We start from the raw sequence: 19,766 nt of genomic DNA on the forward strand, positions 1-19,766 counted from the left end.
ATTCACATTAAAGTCATGCGATAGTGACTGATGAGAAAGCCTCTTCCTGCACCAGCAATGCTGGTTAGAGCAACAGTGAGGGAACTGTTAAAAAAAAAATCTCAGCAAGATCTAGTTTTCTATCTCATTTTTATCACTCTTAATGTGGCTACTCCCTATCTTGGTAATAATTAGTTACAAGTCAGAATGTGATTACATTTTCACCCCCCAGTACTTTATGAAGCTGAGCAATTTATCTCCATGTTGTACCACCACACAGCCACCACTGGCTCGCAGACCACGCGCAGCCATGTGGGACAGCAGGCTGTCTGAGCAAATGTCTGCTGTTTGGGAAGGAGCCATGCTGCCTTTTCCTAGGGTTTTCTTACAGGTCTGTTAAAGCCAATCGTATTTAAGTACCACTGTGTCTAGACTTGCACACCAGGAGCTGGACACACTGTCCTCACCCATACACATATCCTCGGCAGTGCTACGCCTGCCCTCCACAGCCCACTCTGCCAGCCGTGCAAAACAGCACTGCTGTAGCAGTGCTGCTCTTGTTTTCCTGGCTCCCCTTTTTCTTGGTCTTTCTCTCTCCATGCGCTGATGTTGCTGTTTTTTTAATCCCCAAAAGGTATCTGCATTTTCCTTTTCCACAGTTTTAAATGCTCTGAATTATAAGAAGCCAGCTCTGGGATGGCTGCTGGAATGGATGATGAAAAATAGCAGGAAACTCATGCAGGAACATTCAGAACTGGATGTCCAAAGTGAGTGAGTATTCGCATCCAGTGGGAGAATCTTTACAAAATGGCTACAATTTATTTTATTGTTTTTTTACTTCTTGAAAGTGCAAGACTCTGACTGTCAGAGCTTACACAGACTCTGTTTGTTTGTTCAACAACTCTGGTTCTTGTGGGAATCAGAAGAGTTGCCCAACTCCCCCTGGATGCCAGACATTGGCAGAAAGGTTTCAGGGTGTGCAGGTGTGTCTCTCCAACAGTTAGCTCCTGGCTTTGATGGTGAGCTAGGAGGGAGGGAGGAAGCAAGGGTGCTCAGCTCAGACAGGAAGCAGAGAGGGTTAACCTCAGCATTACTGTCCTTGGTTTTGTGAAACCTTTCAAGCTTCCTCCCGCAGCTGATGTTCTCATGGCAGGAGCAAAAATGGTGCTGAGACTTCTTTCTTTTTCTGCCAGCAAAATGCGTGGTTCAGGTTTTCTTACGTTGTTGGGTTTTGGAGGGGTGCCTTTCCTACATATCTAAGGATGTCTTTAAAAAAAACCCAAACCAAAACAACAGTAGGATGGAGAGCAGGCACCTAACACTGAGGTTAGCAATCATTCTTTTGTAGCTCAGCAAGACGTTCCAGCACTGGGTCTGATCCTGCTGGTTATTGGCTTCCTAAGTACACACGGCTTCTGCTGCTTCTTCAGAGGGACTGGTTGCAAGAGGCAAGTGTGCTGGGGACCTGCTCCAGCAGCCAGACCAGCAACCTGGCGCAGTGCTGCGTGGGGGAAGGGGCCCAGCAACCCTGCTTTCGGGGCACGTGGTCCCTGCGTCCTGCAGGCCAGAGGCGTGCATGCTGCTGTGCTGCAAACCGGCCGGTGGTTCCAGTGCCAGTGAAACTGCTCCTAAACATAGCGGGCAGTGTATGATTGTGAGACTCCCTGGAGCAAAAACACTGCCCAGTCCTGCAAACACAGACTGCTTTTGTTCACGTGCAGCCAGGGCTCGAAGGGGCTGCAGCTGCTGGCCTGCAGATTGCTCAGCAGAGCCGAAAGCATTGCAGAAAGGGTCAGACCTGCTCAGAGGGCTTTTGTAGTTGTTCATCTTCCTGGGTGGGGAAAGGATGAAACAGCAGAGTTACTTGTTTCCCAGCTCAACCCCTTGCACAAGCCTTTCCTTTTCCAGAGACTGCAAATTCACAGAAGGATGATTGTCAGAGGTGACAGCTTACTGAACAGACCAAGGGGCCACAAAATCATAAAAACACCCCTAGGCTGTTTCTCACACTAACCCCTTGTGACATGAGTAGACCATCAATCCATCCCGGAGCAGCAGAGATGCAGAGGTCACTTTTTACAGCCTGCGCAGGAATTTACACCCAGCTCAGTGTTTGATTTGGCCAGTACGGTCATCTCTCTACTGCAACATTTCTAGTTGTTGCTTTGGCCTCATGCTGATCTCAAAACACATACTGAAATTTTATGCCTGTGCTGCACTCCTCAAGAAGATAAACAGAAGTAGTGGTCAGACAGAGAAGATGGGGTGGCCATCTGACCCAATTTTGCTGGGGAATGCAGCTGCCAGGGTTTCAGCCTGTCCGATGGCTGCCACTGCCACCTGTACCTCCGTGCCCTGTACCTCTGTGTTGGGGGAGGGTCTGGTCATTGGGATGGGATGGGATGGGATGGGATGGGATGGGATGACCATGGGACCTGGTCATTCTGCACTGATGCTGCTCAGACCTGCCTGCAGCAGGGGGGATGCAACTGTCTCCCCACCTATACCCAGATCCCAGTGATGCTATCCCAGTGGACAAAACACTGCCATGCTCCCAGAAGCAGTGGTTTTTCAGGGCTGGGGTTCACAGGCATTGCTGCTTGTCATTGGTTATTTCTGTGAAATGCTAGAAAAAGCAAGCCCAGTTCCTGTGCAGTGGTGAGAGTGAGCACCCGCTCCCACTTCCCCCCATGCTGCCATGGCCGAGCTAACACCCCACGAGAACCTTCTTCCTCACTGGCATCAGTGTGAAACAGGGATGGAGGGGTTGGGACACTGTTTGCTTTCTAGAAAAAACCCACATATGCTGCAGCTTGCTCATCTGATTGAAGGAGGAGAAGTTGACATGCACTTTGTATCCCCCCTCTCTCCTTCACTCTGAACAACAGCCCCCAGCTGGGGCACCCTTCACTGTCCTCCTCCTCTCCAGCCCAGCTGATGCTGCTGAGGATCGAACCCCGAGTATTTAAAGACATTCTACAAACTTGCTGCCAAGAACACTGGACCATGCATCAAAGATAAGCACTTTTTTTTTTTTTTGATTGTGCTGGAGAATGCACTCTGACCTAATTATTATTATTATTACTTCAGGCTGGGAAAGACGAGCAGTTGCTTTTGTAATTGTGGAAAAACCCCAAACCGAGAGACCTCCTGACATCTCACGTCACTAAAATGGAACCAAATAGCTGTGCTACCTCTGAAAATTACATCTGACAGAATTATTTTCTGTGTATGTGTCCACCATAGAAGGGTTTTTACATAATTTTCTTATCTAATGAAGTGCCAAAGCTTAGCAGTTCAAGCCAGTTTGTTGCAAAAAGTTAGAGGTTATGGAGGAGAAGTCTATTATGGCAATAACACTAATAAGGGTCTGCCAAGATCACGCTTGAGTACGTGTAAATACAGGGCATTTGAGATGAATGTCTCAGAGGACAGAGGAACGGCGCTGGGAAGCAGCGGCAGCTCGGGGCGGCTGAGAGCTGGGGTTAAAGCACGCAGCCCCTCTCTGCAGCCCCCACCCCAGCAGCACCCATGCTCCCCCCAGCCACATCCCATCACTCTGGCGCCAGCTGCCTGCCTGCCCCCAGGGTCAGTGCCTCCTCCCAGAAACTTCAGGAGGTGATTTTGCAGGTGCAGAAGGACTACAGACACCAACACTGTGCTATGCAGAATGAAGCAGCTGTCTATACCTGGGGCTCAACATACCTGCCTTATTTATTTTCCTGCCTTAGCAAGAAAGATGAGGGCTCCCTGCAGAAGAGAGAGAGAGCATTTCCTGTGTCCTCTGACAGAACACGAGCCTGAAACTTTGAGGTGTGCCCTGAGGACCCCCCAGCAGGCAGTAGTGAGCCCTAGGGGAGGCTTTCTACCTGTTCCCCCATCCTTCCTTGCTCTTGAGGGAGCTGCCAGGAGAGAGGTAGGTCCCTGGGGAAGGGGTTAAGCCACCGCCTGTCCCCCAGTCCCACCCTCTCCCAGCAACTGCATCTCACTGAAGGCTGATAGAGGTGATGCAAATCAACATTCACAAAGAGGCAGTGGCAAAGCTTATATAAAAGAGGAAAAAAACAGACTGCTGTAAGCATTTTTGATTATTTTCTGATAGCCTCCTGTTTCCCACAGCTATGCATCTGCAGAACATTTTGTAAGCAATTTCTTTATGATGTGACTTAATCTATTTTGTGTTTTCAAAGGGAAACATAAATCAAAGCCCAAGAATGAAAGGGCTGGGATCGTGAGCTTTTAAAAGTGGCTATTGCATATCAACAACTGTTACTTTTTGATCACCATTTTTTGCTATGCATTTTGTGGAATGGTTACGAGATACTCAAATGAGCATTATAATTACACTCCCATAATGTGCATCACAGTGCTCTGGGCTCGGAGTGATCCCCCGTGACATGCACTTGAAATAATCATTAAAATTTCTATCAAAATTGACCACATTTCAGACATAGTCTTAGTGCGATGATGAATACAGGTACCCAGAGACATTTATCAACTGCCCCTTTTCTCTCCCTAAGCTGTTGTTTATTCCTTTGTTTTCCTTCTCTTATTCTTTCCGTTTTTATGGTCTCACCAGTTTGTGTCAAAAAAACCTGGTAATGAACAGGATCAGACATGACCACCTTCAATTCAACATGTGGGATGAATTTGTACCCAGCTTTTACTAATTAGGAACTTACAGCAAAGCACAAGGAAATACAAACAAAATACATTTTTCCTTGGAGAGAGGAAAAAAGAAAAGATACTGTTTGCATTGTGGAGGTATTTTGTGGAGTTGATACAGCTGGTCTTGGCTATAAACTGTACATGCTAAATATTTAGATTTATTTTACAAATTTTGGTTCTACCTATCAGAGCATAACATCAAAGTATTTACAGTAAAAATGTACTCAATACAAATAAACGTCCAGTAAACATGCAGAGGTCTAACTATAATTAAATCTCCAAAAGTGGCCATCCTGCTTCTGTGTAAGAACAAGTGGCCTTTCTGGGTTGCAATCAAGAGCAAGTTACCTGATTATACACCTTCTTATGTCTCGTATAGTAATGTTAGCCACTGGAGGGTGACACGTGAGCAAATACATATGCTTGATCAGATCCTTTACTGAAACACACCTTTCAAGAGAGAGAAAAACAATTAGTGTGTGTTATAGGTTACCGTTTTACAATTTACATCATAAATCAATGTCTGATTATTTTAATGCAAAATGTTTTTAGCTTCATTTTATTGCACTAACAGTTTCAATAACACACTATAATTTGCTCAGATGAAGAGGTGATTGGACAGCTCTTACAGAAATTTTTAATTACTGTCATTAGTGGCTGCAATCTTATTCTTTTCTATGGAGCTAAGACATACGCTATTGCATTGTGCTACAGGTACTCTGCAGTCGTGAGAACCCAAACTCTTCCTTTCCACTGAAATCTCTGCATCTATAAATCTGTATCGATGTGCAAGTCCCATCACCATAATTACTAGCATCACACAAACATTAATTAATGTGTCCACATGCTATTTTAGGCAGATAGAAGTGTATTGCCCAATTTTTTTTTTGAAAAAAGGAAACTAGTGCGTGAAGTGTGCTGTCCATATTTAAGCTAGGAAGTGTGTAGGAGATTCAGGGACAGGGCAAAAGTAGCCCTGCCTCCAAAGACAAAAGCCGTGGTGCAATGCCAACCGCTGAAATCTGCTGGATAACATCGAGGAGAGCGCTTGTCCTTCCTCCCAGGGAACAAAGGTCACATTTGCTGTTTCTGACAATGGAGCTATTGTTGGAAGTCCATGTTCTTGCTGGTGCTTGAAGCTCCTAATATGTAAACAACTTTGATTCCCCCAGATGGATGCAGAAAGCCTTGCACACTCAATCTACCATGCATCCCCCTGTAATTTCAGCTGATTCCCTTAGGATGTCTACCAAGGGCCACTACCATGTCCTGATAACTCATTTCAAGGAAAGAATTTAAAGAGACTCTTTTCTTGGAAGCACCTGATAAAATACTGCAGATAATGTGACACATGAGCCCTTAGGGTAGCACTGGACCCATGCTGAGGGCCTGAAGGGGCAGGGATGTTTTCTCCCACTCACATTAGCCTAGTGTGAGTTAAATGTGGCTGAAAATGCAGTGCTCACCCAGGTTAAGCTTTGCACGTCTTCAGCCATTGCAGATAGCTATTGCTGCCTGTGTCTGGGCCCGTGTCTTGACAAACATTAAGAAACTTTTTCTGTCATGGTGAAGCCAGTTGGTGAGTTTGTTCTGCCCATCCGCCGAGGGCATCTGGGCCCTGCAGGTTATAACATGTCTAAAGGGCGTGAAGATGAAAATGGGAGGGAATGACAGTGGTGTAGGTGTCACAAAGAGGGTGGGAGTCTGATGTGAGGCTGAGGGTGGCCCTCAGGCCTCACAAGGTTCAGAAAGGACCCCCTTGCTTTCTAAAGCCCTTCTCAGGGAGGAACCCAGGTGCGGCTAGGCCCAGGCTTAGGCCCACGCTTGGTCAGCGGTTTATGTCTGAAGGACGTACATCAGACTCTTTGGAGTCTTCAACCTTTTTGGCGCCCCTGGGGGTAGCTTCCGCAATACCCTTTATACCCCAACCTGAGCTGTGCCCTCCCTGGGGGGATGTTTAACCAGATTTGGGTCAAGAGTCTAGTACTGCAGTCAGACATGTTTAGCATGTGCTTTTAGCTCGTTATCAAATTTAGAGTTGGTAACTTTAATATGCATTAATTAAGCAAAGGGCCTCACTCCAGGCACCTTGGCCCTCACTGTTCTGCGTAGAAACCATCTGTCTACCCACCCTGCAGTCTCTAGCCAAAATAGGGCTGTCCTGCTGCTGTAAGACTCCCTCCCACAGCTGATTATCACACCAACCTTTCAGGTCTCCATCCACAATGTCTGAATAAGAGATAAGCTAATACTGGTGTTTTTAACCTGTCACATCAGGTCACAACAGCCATCTTCAGAGCTACAGGCCTTCATTTTCTGGTACTCTGCACTGTACAATAGGAAAGGAAGCCCCTGCCCTTCACATACTTCCCATTTTTCCCTTTCCTGCCCCTTCTCCCCAGTCCTCTGCAAATTATATGAATTGACATGCACAATTTTCAATAAATTAATTGTGTCACATATTTTTTTTAAAAAGCAGTTGAAAATACAGTTCATAAAATGTCCCGTCTGGTTTCTTCTCTAGCCTAGAAATTTTAAAGCCATTTGACTACATATGTTGTTTGAAAAATGCTCTTTTATTAAGCATTCAATGGAAAATTAACTGCCGTCTTAGGTGTGGATTCAGCTAGACCCATCAGTACTCCATAACATTTCACATGATGTTCTGTAGAAGCTGTGAAGATGGGCTCCTTTTCTAGTAAAATCCTGATAATCATGATTCAAGATTCTAAGGGTTGTTGTAATTGAGAAACTGGATCTCTTCTTCTGTGTAAGTAAACTAGTACTTGTAGATTTTTTCTTTTTTCCTCTGAAAGAAGTGAAGCTACATCAAAAATTCAAGAAATACCCCCTTCCCAACTGAGCCGTCTTAGCTGGAAACCATCTGGGTGGCAATCCTCCACTAATGCGGATTTAGAGGAATCGAGTGTGGTCTGGTCTCCAGAGAACTGGGTTTAGTTCATCCGCTTTTGTGCGTGTGCTGAGAAGCCAGTGGTGCAGGTAAGTATGTAATTACAGGCTTATTTAAAATGGAGATTCTTTTACATGACAGATTGCAGCATGCGCAGGAAGAATAATGCCCACAGAAAATAGAAAACCTCCACAAGGGCCCTTGTACTCTATTGTGCGGTACCCTATTTACAGGCTTTGGCTCAGGGATGATTCGGGGTTTGCTTTACACAGGCGTAGGTTTGCGTGTGGGCTGCACGAGCGCGGGGCCTCCTTCCTTCATGCCGACTGCAACGGGGACTCGCCCACTGCTGGGTGAGCACCTGGAAATGCTGAGCAGCTACGGTTGCGCTGGTGCTAAGCCCTGCTCAAACCACAAGATAAACGGAGTATTACAGCAAACACTGGGGCCACATATTCCAGACAGCTTCATTCAGGGCTTCTCCCATTACTACTGCAGACAAATACTGGTCGCATAGCATCACATGTCTGCATTTAACATCTGTATTTAACGCGATACCACAAACATTACATAAGATGGTTTGCAGTGACTGATGATCTATTTCCTCAAGTAATACTTCGTTCGCAAAGCACAACCCAGCCAAGTTCTGTGCAGAATCCCATCACACCGCTGTGCTCGCCCGGCAGCAGCAGTCACTCCTAACGCTGAGCTGAGCACAAGGTGCCTTAGCAAGTAACTCCTCATTTACTGTGGCAACGCGGCAGGCATGCGTGTTGGGGGTTGGCTTATTAAGCGCATGGTCGCTGTCCCACTTCGCAGACACTGCTGAACGCTGCGGCACTGCGGCCCCGGGCTGTGCTGGGCCTTAAGGGCCGCAGGGTGCCTGGGGACGCCACCCCAGCCCTGGGGACAGCCGGGACACAGGCTCCGACCTTCCTGTGGACAGAACCCCCTCTGCCCCTGACAGCTTCAGGTTTCAGAGCGGGGGAAACAAACCCAGGCTCGGCACGTAACACTAAAAGCGTTTAAAGGAGACAGTTAGGAGACGTGGGAGGCTGCCCGGGCCGGGGGCGCAGCCCCTCATCCAGTTGCAGCAGCTCAGCGAAGGGCGGCCCTAGGCCCTGCGGGTGCCCCTCCCTCTAGCACGCGAGTCCCGCGGCGATCCGGCCGGGAGCTTTTCGCGCCACGGAGCCAGGCCCTTGCAGCTCAACAATCCTCTTACAGCGAATAGAAAAAAATAAAAAAGGGGGGGTCCCCGCAATAGCTCCTCCGAGGGCGTCCTAAGAGAGCTGGAGAGCTCCTCAGTAGGGGTGGGTGAACGGGCGCGGGCACACCGGGCGCCCGATCCCGAGGGTAATATCTATATCTGCCAGGACTCGGGGACTAACGCGGGAAAAGCGCCGCCGGGCCCCGCCCCCCGTGGTCCTGGTTGCTTTGGCGCGAATCTTCAGTTCCGTGGTGTTCGTCCTGCTGCCAGCATGGGTCTGCCGCGCCCGCAGGTGAGCGCTGCCCGCGGCGTGGCACTGCCCGCCGGGCTTGCGCGCGCGGGGCTCCCGGGGTGCCACACGGCTGCGGGTCGCTGCTGGTGACGGCTCCCGGGCTGGGGAGGGGTGGGAGTTGTGGCGCTTGCGGTGGCTCTCTCCCCGGACCCTGCGGGGTCTCGTAGCCGGGGAAAGCCGTGTTGCGGGGACTGTTGCGGGAGACTGGTGGAGTTGGGCAAGGTGAGGCGAGTCTCTAGGCTGGGGCTCGCCGGACACCCCGGGGGGGGTGGGGGGGGGACACGGACACGGGGGCAGCCCCTCCACGCGGACCGGCAGCCTCGGGCACCCTGAGCGCGGCGGCGCTGGGGCTACCCGTGTCCGAGCACGGCGGTGCCCTGCCCGCCCGGCTGGGTGAGGAACCTCGGCTTTGCAGCCGTGCTCGGGGGTGGGGGGGGAGGGGTGGGAGGCCGCGGCGAGGAGCAGCCGGCCCGACGCCAGCTTCGCAGCGCCCCCGCGTCCTGCCGGCCTCCCCCCCGCCGCCGTGCGAGTGGGGGCGCGCGGGGGCTGCTGCGGGGGGAAGGGACTTCCTGGCAGCGGGAAGGGGCCTCCCGGCAGCGTGGGGCGCAGCGGTCTCGGGGGAGGTGGGCGAAGGGGGGCGGCCCCAGCGGGTGTGTCGGGGGGCCGCTCCATCTTAGTGGGAGGCGGGGAGAGCTGCCCGCGCCCCTGGCCTGCGTGCGGGACCGTGCCGGCGGCAGCCTCCCGCGGGGAGACACTTTCGCGTACCGACGCGACGGTGGGGCTGCTGGTCGGGGCTTCGCGGTGCTGGCCGGATGCCGCGGCGGGGTTTCTGAGGCTGGGCGCTCCCGCAGCCGCGGCAGGCAACGCCAGGAACGGCTCCTTGCGCGGCGGCGTTGCGAGGCGGGCCGGGCCGGGAGGTTCCTGTACCTCCCCCTTGGCACCCGCAGCGCTGAAGCGTGGGCGGGCCTCGGGTGTGGCCGTGCCGCTCCGGCCGAAAGCTGGGCGTTGGGGGACGGACGGAGGTCTTTAAATCTCATCTCTCAGGCTAGTCGCTGTTGAAACTGCGCCTAATAAAATACTTGGCTTGGTCGGGCGAGCCCGTAAGCTGGTAACGCCTGGGGAGCTCGGGCAGCGGCCGCTCTGGGTGCAGCCGCCTCGGCCGTGGGGTCGCTGCCCCCCCGGGGCGGTGGTTATGAGGCGCTGTCGGTGGAAGCAGGCCCTGGGACAAGTAACCCTGAAGCCCACCAGAAGAGGGGTTTCAGCCTAGTAGTGAAGCTAACAAAACGCTTTGGTGCCCGCAGCAGTTGTTTCAAAGCTCCTCTTTCTTCGGTGTGGATGTGGTTCTTGGTCCCTTCAACTACTGCAGTGTGTTTAGTGTTTGCCTCAGGCTCAAAGTAACTAATAAAGCAGGTTTCTAAGTACTATTTGTACTCCCCCCCCCGCATTGCCTAGAAGGATTGGGGAAGTATAGGTGTTTTTTGGCTGTTTGCATAAAAGAAGTGTTTCAAAATACAGGCCAAAACTAATCTATCACACTGAGAAATGTATCAGAGCAGAAACTATTCCCATTTACAACTTTGGGATTTATTTCAAAGCTGACGAAAATTACGCTGACTTGTATTTAAACCTGTCAAGCTTGCTAAAATGTTCAGACTTCCTAAATCTCAATTTGAGGATGTGCCTCAAAGCCAGCGTGCTACACCAGGTCTCTCTTATTAATGGCATTGCCGTTGTCCTTTTGCAGCGCCGTTGTTCGGGAAGGAGAAACTTCACAGCATTCCGAAACACGAAACTGATTCCCATGGAAACATCCTCATCCTCTGATGATAGTTGTGACAGTTTTGGTTCTGATAATTTTGCAAACACAGTAAGTACAGTACAAGAACAAATAAAACTGCGTGAGTAGTGCTGGTGAAGTTCACACAAATGTAAAGCTGATAAAGCTAGTAAATGTTTTGTGCACGATTAAAACTGCTTGCTCTGCTTATGTTTTTGTACAGTAGTTATAAATCTATGCTATATGCTGTAATTTCATTTCACTCTTCAGTTGTGCTTCTAGGTGGTAATTGTTGGAAATAGATTAGCTATTTATTCTAGCCTTTGAAATGTCACCTAACCTAACATGCCTGATAATTTGCAACTGCAGTTCAGAAACCCCTTGTTAAATGCCTTAACTGTTTTTTTCTTTATAAAAAAAGCCATTTGCTTACACTGCACTTGTAAATTTGAATAATTTTATGTGCAACTTCAGTTAAAGGATATTTTATTCTTCATAGAAACGCAAGCTTAGATCGGATGTTAAAGAAGAACTGGCAAAAATTTTTCACGAAGCCACTGATGATGAATCCTTCTGTGGCTTTTCAGAAAATGAGATTCAAGGTGCATTGGTAAGATAATTGATTTTTAGTTTGTAGTTTTGAATTCCAGCTTAGAAGTCATATGTTGTCAGAAAGAAGCATTGTTTTATTTAATGTACAGTTGTAAGTAGCCATAATTTAAGTTTGTTTTTTTTTTTTCTTCGTAAAAAGCCCCCAAGATGCTGAGCTTTTAAGTTCAGATTAAAAATGTGTCGTGGATTTTGAAATATAATACATCTTAAAAAGGCCCTTCCTGTTGGATGTTACTCTGCTAGTTTCTGACATTGCTGGTTTCCTTAATATGAAATGTTATGTGAGGCCTTGGACTCCAGCACACCTGAGAAATTTTCTGCCTATGCTGGCATGCAGTCAGACCTGTGTGCTGACAGCGTAGCAGGAAATGCTCTGCCTCCTTAATAGTAGTGAAATAGTGATAGGTGGCGAAATCTGCCTTCTTGCTTTTCCTTGGTGTCAGTACAAGGGCAGCTTAAAAAGTCCAGCTGTTAGTGTCTAGTAGAGAAGACAGAAGTAGTACCATGTTTGTTGTAACTTCAGAACGTGCTGAGGAATTATCAGAGAAGAATGAAGTAAGGAAGAGGACGTGTCTGAGTTAAATAGCATGACAATAAAGAGACTACTTGGGAGACTTCTGTCCTCAGTGAACCCTTGGTTCTTGCAAAAGTTGTAAACAAGGCATCGGAATTCAAAGAAAATAAAATAACAGGGGTTTATTTGTAATTATTTCATTTACTGGCTGTAGAAGGAAGTTTTCACTTGGTATCATTGATACTGTGAGATGACTGTTCTTGACAACTTAGGAACTTGGGTTTGACTCTGTGCAGAGAACTTTGTTGTGGCTTTTTTTACAGCCAAATATAATGTGTTGCAAAACCGAGCCCTTTACTGCCAATTTTTTTGTGCACAAATTATCTTTGCTATTAGACCTACCAGTGACAACTAAGACTGTTGCAACTGAAACTAAATTTGGGGGTTTTTTTCCTCCTCGTGTTTTACAGCAATGCAGTGTGGCTCTCCCTGAGTTTTTTATCCCTGTGCCCCCCTCTCCTCCTGCCTGCTTCTCTCCCTGAAAATATGAGTACTAGGACTGAAGATTTAGACATCTAGATTTCACCCAGATAGCTTCTTGAACCACACCAACAGATTTTTAAACTGCATTTAATTGCAGAGCAACTCACTTGGATTTACATGCTTTCATTTTTGTTTAACAGAAATTGGAATCGGATTCAGAGGAGAATGGTACAAGTTCGGGAAGTGAGGAGGTAGCCCAGAGAAGGCAGAAATGCTCTGTTCCTCTAAAAGTAGCCATGAAATTTCCACCTCGAAGATCAGAGAGGAGGAAGGGTGAGATGAAACCCCTTCCTGAAAAGTTGATGCCTGCTCCAGATTCCGACTCTGACTCAGAAGAAAAGGGTGCCGTGTTTTTAGAAAAAAGAGCTTTAAACATAAAGGAAAACAAAGCAATGGCAAGTATTCAGTGTATCCTGGGGGATTCCCCTTCTTCCCACCCCCACCTCCCCTTTGACTCATGGGGACCACTTTGGTCATTCACGTTAACCCTAATGGGAGTTGTGAGACTGCATTAAGAGGAATTTACATTCCTAATATTTATATCTGATACTTTTATGTCCACTGGCATGTGAAAATCCAGAGGCTGCAAGCCTAAAGAATAGGGCTTTAACATAATAACTTTGAGCATTTTCAAATTGCTTGCAGCTACTAGAACATAAATAAGACATAAAAGCAAAAACTTGAAGAGTGATTGCATTTCTTATAAGTAATTGTACTTCTAGCCAATTGCCCTAATCTAATAGCCTGTAATAGCACATAAACACCCCAGTTAAGGTTCTGCTTCCTTTTTCTTTTCCTTGTTAGCTTGCAAAACTAATGGCTGAGTTGCAAAATGTTTCTGGTATCTTTGATGGGAGAAAATCATTACCAACTGTCAGTCGTGTAAGTATAAGCTTTCTATATTTGCCTTCAGATTTCTGAGGATCAAGTTCTGACATTACAAAACAGGACTCTTAATTAAAAAGCTTAATAAATCATTCATATCAAAGTCCAGCTCACAATTTTATTGCTTCCTAAGTCAGGCATTCTCCTTTTGCAATTCCCTTTTGGTTTGTCATTGTATAAAGCAGAACAGATTAATTCATAAAGGTTATGTGTCTCCACAGGCCAATGAAACTAAACAAGGTGCCGTGTAAATATGTATTTATACAAAGGCTGGAGATAAGCAGGGCACGGCTTAGGCTTTGAAGCTCAAGCCTGAATACTTGCTGAGTTTGGAGCCTTGAAAAGAATCTGATGTTGGGCCTAACTAGGTCCTTAAAGAAGGTTGGGATGTGAATTGGCAGCATAATGAATTTCACTGCCAACTTACCTGTAAGCTATTGGAAGATGGGAGCAACGTGAAAAGTCTCAACTCCTCATAGACCACAGGCTCTGCCGCTGAAAGGGGTGGTTGCTGTGTCTTACACCTGCATGGACATAGCTGTGCTTTTGACTCTTTCTCTGAAGTTAGCAGAATGCCTTGAGATGAATTTGCCTTGGATGTTTTTACCATGTGTTTTCTGATTTGGGGTGGGGGGAGACTTTGTCTTTGGGAAAGACAGAAGGAAGGAGTGTCTCTTGGGGGAGAAAGTCAATAGTAGGGACAGGACCTGTTTGGGTTTTCACCTGTTTCATGAGGGGCCTTTAAAATTTACCAGGGCCCAAAGCGACTTCCAAAACGTTCATTGCCCAGAAGTGCTTTGAGGAGGAACCCAGACCGAAGTTCTCGGCCTCATACAAGATCCAGGTCCCTGACTGAAGGCCCTCCTACTCCTGTGCCAGAAGAGGAAGATGATGACCCATACATGTTAGTGAGAAGAAGAAAGATGTCTGATGAATACATGGAGGTATGTTGAGGTTCTATTTCTGTTGCAGGTTGATCACGAGGGTGGTTTTGTATCCTGTCAAGAAAACAGCAATTCCTACAGAGCAGTTCTTATAGAGATCATCAAGAGAAGTATGCCACAGCCTGGGGAAAAGTACAGAAAATAGTATCTTCTGTGTATTTTCCACTTTCCTCTTGTCCTATCCTTTAAAAATGACTTTCTCTTGCACTTTGGCACCAATTAAGTATGACTTGGTAGCATTTCTGCACCCTGAAGGTGACAGATCAAGTGAAGGTGCTAAAGCTGCATCTGTATCATATGGCTTTGCAAAGGACCTGTTATTTCTTTTTCTATTTTTCACATGATTGGTATTGGGCACTGCTTTGAAGAGATCCCCACCTTGTTTATATAGAGTTTTTGTTGAAACTAATAGTAAAAGTATCATGTCTTCACTATTCAGCACGAAGCCCGAACTCCCAGGAGGGGTCACCGTGGTGCTATGGCTTTTCCACACGTTGTGCGCCCAGTGGAGGAGATAACAGAGGAAGAGCTGAATAATATTTGTGGATCTGCAAGTGAGAAAGTCTATAACAGAGCCTTAGTAAGTATATTCCGGCTTTGTGAAAAGCATTCATGATGAAGTTGTTTTCTTGTTCTTTCCTATTTGAGGTTTAGCATCAAATAGAAGAGACTTGCTGTCAGAGGAAGGTTAGTTTTTTTGGGAGAGGTATGCCCAAGAGCTTGAAATGTCATCTCTTATCTGTCCCTGAATTTATAGAATGGGCTTTACTGAACCAGTTAGCTTGCTTTCACCCTGAAACTGCTGTGGTACCTAGGTGATACTAGCTGAGGAGAGTGATTAACAGGCATTGAAAATGCCATATTAAAACAATCTTGGTTTGAACTTGCAAGGTGGCTTTCTGTTTCAGGCTAAGCACTGTTAGCTGCCAGAGATATTGCTTGTTAAATGCTCTATTCCCCCAGACCTTTAAAGTTGTGTTTCCTGAACTACTTTCTTTGTGTTATAGGGATCCACCTGTCATCAGTGTCGCCAAAAAACCATAGACACCAAGACAAATTGTCGTAACCCGGATTGCATAGGAGTACGAGGCCAATTCTGCGGCCCATGCCTCCGCAATAGGTATGGGGAGGATGTCAAAACTGCCTTGCTGGACCCGGTAAGACAATTTTGAATGTTGGCTTTATTGTGCTTAACTTGAGCAGGGAGGTGCCTTGGTTACTCAGAGCGAAAGAGTTGTCGCAGGGGACCTGCTTCCAGTGCCGTAGTACATAATGCAGTCCTGGTTTGAGTCAAACTGACTCACAGAACCGTATGTTTAGAACTTGCTGTAGTTACTACTTCTGCAGCTTTGTTTGCAGGGGAGCAGAGCAGCTGCCAAATTATTCTTGTACTGAGTACCTGAATAGTGTTTTCTTTTTTGCCTTCCATCACTGTTTAATGCCCTGTGGAAAGGGATGGTATTAGGGACAGAGTGCTGCTGTTGTGGGCTGTGGAAGTGGTGCAGGAGTTGAGCAGAGTAGAAAGCTTCTGGTGGCTATGTGCAGGGCAGGCAAAGGAGAGTTGACTGCTTAAATTGCGGGTGTGAATTGTCTGGCATTCCAGTTGAGTTAAAGCCTGTTGTCTGTCTTCTGTAGACCTGGAGGTGCCCACCATGTCGTGGAATCTGCAACTGTAGCTTCTGCAGACAGCGTGATGGCCGATGTGCTACAGGAGTCTTGGTCTATCTGGCCAAATATCATGGCTATGACAATGTCCATGCCTACTTGAAAAGGTAAGCATGCCATTGTGTCAGGTGTGATTCTGGTCTAAGTGGGGTAAGCTGCTCAAAAGTGGGAGAGCTCTCTAGGTCCCAGTTTGTCAGGTAAATCTCAAGATCAGTCCATGTTGCCTTTAGAATCTCAGGTTTTGCCATACGATTTTTCTGACGTGTTGGTTCTTAACCCAAGCAAGTGGCATATCCACTCTGTTTTGGCTTTCAACTTCAGCTGTGTTTATTGTCAGGGCTTCCCCTAATTTGTCTAAAGAGTTTCCAAACAGGCTTTTGCTACAAGCTAACTCAAGTTTCTACTTGTCTTTCAGTCTGAAACAAGAACTTGGAATGGAAGACTGAAGCTGTGACTGCCTTTGCATTGCGTACTCTTTCACCAATGTCATATTATTGCCTACAATGAATTTTTTAATCAAATGAGATTACAAAGCCAGTGCCTTCATTCCCTTCCCCTTTTTGGGTAAAAAAGGATAAAGAACTTATCTCAGTGCAGACTGTACTTGAGAACTGTTTAATGAATGTCTTTGCCCACGGGCCATTGTTTTCTTTTTAAACAACTTTGCAAGTCAGATAGTATCCGTCCTTGCTTTCATGCCAATAACTTTTTTTTTCCCCTGAAAGGAGATAGGGCTTTAAGCCATTGGAGTTTCATTCATGCAGTGATCTGTGCTGCAGGTTTATTTTTGCTTTGAAGTTGGTCACAAAAAGATATAGATGTTCTGAAAATATAGGGCACTGTTGAACGGAGAAAGATATGTGCTTAACTCCAGGCCAACTTCTGCTGCAATGTAGACTCTCACTGAACATAAACGATGAAATAGAAGCTAAAAATTCTCTAAAACAACAATGCTTCTGAAGTTCAAAAAAGAAGCCCTAAAAGTTGCAGCTGAGCAGTCTCCAAGCACTAATATTTGGTTTTACAGAGTACTCAAAGTGCCCATTGGCCATTTTAAGAGAGATTCTCTTGAGTGACTTCAAAAATGCAGCAGAAGCAGTTGGGAGTGGCACTTTGTACTACTTCTCTGATGAGGAGGCCACTGCTGAAAGCTGCCACAGCACTAACATTGCCTAGTGATGACAGTCATCTGAATGTAACTGTATGCATTGTGGAGTGACCACTGTCTAAACTAGAATGTACCTTTTGTTAAGTTACTGGTTCTGTGGGGTCTCCTGGTTCTTGCTGCAACTGTAGAACTGCTGCTTTGCAGAACTGGCGCTGGTCCTGGGGAAGAGGGAAGTCTCCAGATCAGAGCTCGGTTAAGTAAGGAGCAGTGGTTCGTGTGGCTGTTGGTCAGCTACAAGTGGATGGAAGATGGTAACTTGTTGAATTTGGGTATCAGGAGAAGGCACAATGACAAGAAATCACTTGAATCAGAAGCCTGGAATTCCTTTTTTACCTGAAAAAAAACACTGACAAGCAAGGACTTCCTGAGCTTGAATTGCGTTGCGTTTCCAGTTGGGTACAGCAGCATAAACACAAATAACATTCTTGAGAAACACCCTGGTTGTAGTAACAGATGAGGAAGAACTGCCTCATCAAAAAGGCTTTTAAAAATAAATAGAAACGGGAGATGTGTAATGGGTTGCATACAGTTTGTGAGCACTTAGAAATGTGGTTAGTGCTGTGGTCTCCTCCTTAACGGTCCAGCTGTATTTCTGTATCTGGCTCTGCATGATTGTAGAAGGATATTTCACATGATGCTGTTAATGAAGCATGAGTACAGGAGAAAAGGAGTTGAAGAATTCTAATGTGCTGCAAGGATGGGGTCTTGTGTACTCAGTGCTGTAGAAAAGAAGGTGCCATGAAAATTGCATCCAGAGAACCACAAAGGGTATAAATGTTACAGAAACTACTGTTTGAGCTTTGTATAAGGTTTAGAATGCCATGTTATAAATAATGTACAGATGAACAGTAGAAGAATCGACTTGCTTTTATTGAGCACTGGAACAAAACATGGGGTTAGACTTCTCTGCTTGCACAGTGTTTGCTCTGTGTGTATACATAATGATCCACAGTTTATACCTTTCTGGGAATTACATCAGTGTGTGTGGGAGGGGAGGAGAGGGGAATTGAGAAACAAAAGATATTTATGTCTCAGACTTGCGGTTCTGTTTCATAAATAATCTGTCCTATTGAAAATCTCCTGTCCTCTCTTTGTCTGCTTTTATAGCGTGAATAGCTGTGCAATCTGAGGTGGAGAGTGCTCTACCCTCTAGGTACATTTTGTGAAGAAGGAACTCTAGAAATACATGTTCTGACAGATGAGAGCAATTTTTTAAATCTTTTTTTTTTTTTCTTCTAATTGCTGGGCTTGCCTTCTGATTGCTGGAGTGTGAAAAGACTGCTAAAAGCAAACCTTTGCATCATATTACAGATTGCTGTATTTAGATTTACTCAAATCTACAATGTTCTGTACAAAGTTTTTATATTGAAAATAAAATTTTTCTGGGTGAGAATTCTTGGCTGTTAACTGTTTTTAAAAAGCCAGTTGGGACTGTACTTTTAAGATTTTTATCACCTTTCAAGTAAGCTGTTGTGAACTAGGGGAATGGGTTGCTCCCATCATACCTGGGAGAGCTGTGGGACTAGGGCATCCTGCTCTCCGCAGCCCTGTGTCCTCGAATCAATTCACGCTGCGTGGGTTGAGTTGTTGCTGCCTTGGTGGCTAGCTTGTGGTGGTAGGAATACATGGGTGCTGCATTCGGGCCAGATATGGACTCAAAGCATGTGTGCTGTGTGCTTACCCTTCTGCTTTCTTCCTACAGTTTATTTTTTTTTAAACTAGATGCCTGCATCCTGAGTTGAGAGGGATGAGGAGGATATTGCCGTTTTGGACACCAAGTCAAAGTCAGGTGCCTGTCACTATACGTACATACATACTATATTTTTCCAAGCAAACACATAAATTTTGGGAGCTCTGTGCTGGAGCAGAGGGTTACCTGGAGGGCCTTGATTGCAGGTTGGCAGTGCTGCAGACTGATTCTGATACTTGTGCAGCTTGCTTTTGCATCAGCATAACTGTTCCTAGAAAGAGGAGCTGCACGGGGCTGTCAGATCACACGAACCCGACCTGTAGTGAGAGGAACCGGGAAAGAAGTGATCAAGCAGAGTGCCAGCTGTCCCCAGTTACTCTACTGGCAAAATCCTCATGTTGTTACTCTCACTGAAAAGCTTTGTTTAGATACATTGCCTACCTTTCATCACACTGCTGGTGATGTGAGAATAAACTTGTGCGGAGTTGTGTTAATTTATGGTTTATGTGTTTTATTTTGGTGTGTCGATACACATTTTTCCCTGAGCTGCTCTACCACAGCTGCTTAAATAGTGTTGATGTTAACTTGACAAATAGTTAAGAGCTCATGGTTTGCTTTTGCAACAAAAGGGGAGACTTTGAGGGAAAGATTCTGTCAGCTTTAAAAAGAAAGAATCATGAAAATAGACTAATGCTGTTAAAGGAAGAACAGAAGAAGAAAACATGTGTGAGGTAGAATGTTATTGAAAAAGGCTGTAGGAGCTGATGATAACCTGTCATTTCTTGGCTTTAGGGCCAGGTGATCTTGTGCCTGGGTCTGATATTTTTTCTTTTTTAACCTCGTATAATAATTTGTAATTGCTAGAAATAGAATGCTGAAAAAACTAATAGACAAGTTGCAGTCTTGAATTC

The 19,766-nt window shown here is 46.2% G+C and overlaps 1 protein-coding gene across 1 annotated transcript; it reads left to right on the top strand.

Annotated features, from left to right (window-relative positions):
* Positions 1-9,036: 9,036 nt before the first annotated feature.
* CDCA7 (cell division cycle associated 7) lies at positions 9,037-16,443 on the top strand (the record flags this gene model as incomplete). Its single annotated transcript, XM_084265370.1, has 10 exons — positions 9,037-9,057; positions 10,802-10,924; positions 11,334-11,444; positions 12,644-12,898; positions 13,308-13,385; positions 14,144-14,332; positions 14,772-14,912; positions 15,340-15,489; positions 15,968-16,104; positions 16,413-16,443. The coding sequence occupies 10 exons, from the start codon at positions 9,037-9,039 to the stop codon at positions 16,441-16,443; spliced, it is 1,236 nt and encodes a 411-aa protein (XP_084121496.1).
* Between the last annotated feature and the right edge of the window lie 3,323 nt (positions 16,444-19,766).

Source organism: Gallinula chloropus (assembly GCF_964237585.1).
Source record: "Gallinula chloropus genome assembly, chromosome: 5".
In the NCBI taxonomy this organism is placed as follows: domain Eukaryota; kingdom Metazoa; phylum Chordata; class Aves; order Gruiformes; family Rallidae; genus Gallinula; species Gallinula chloropus.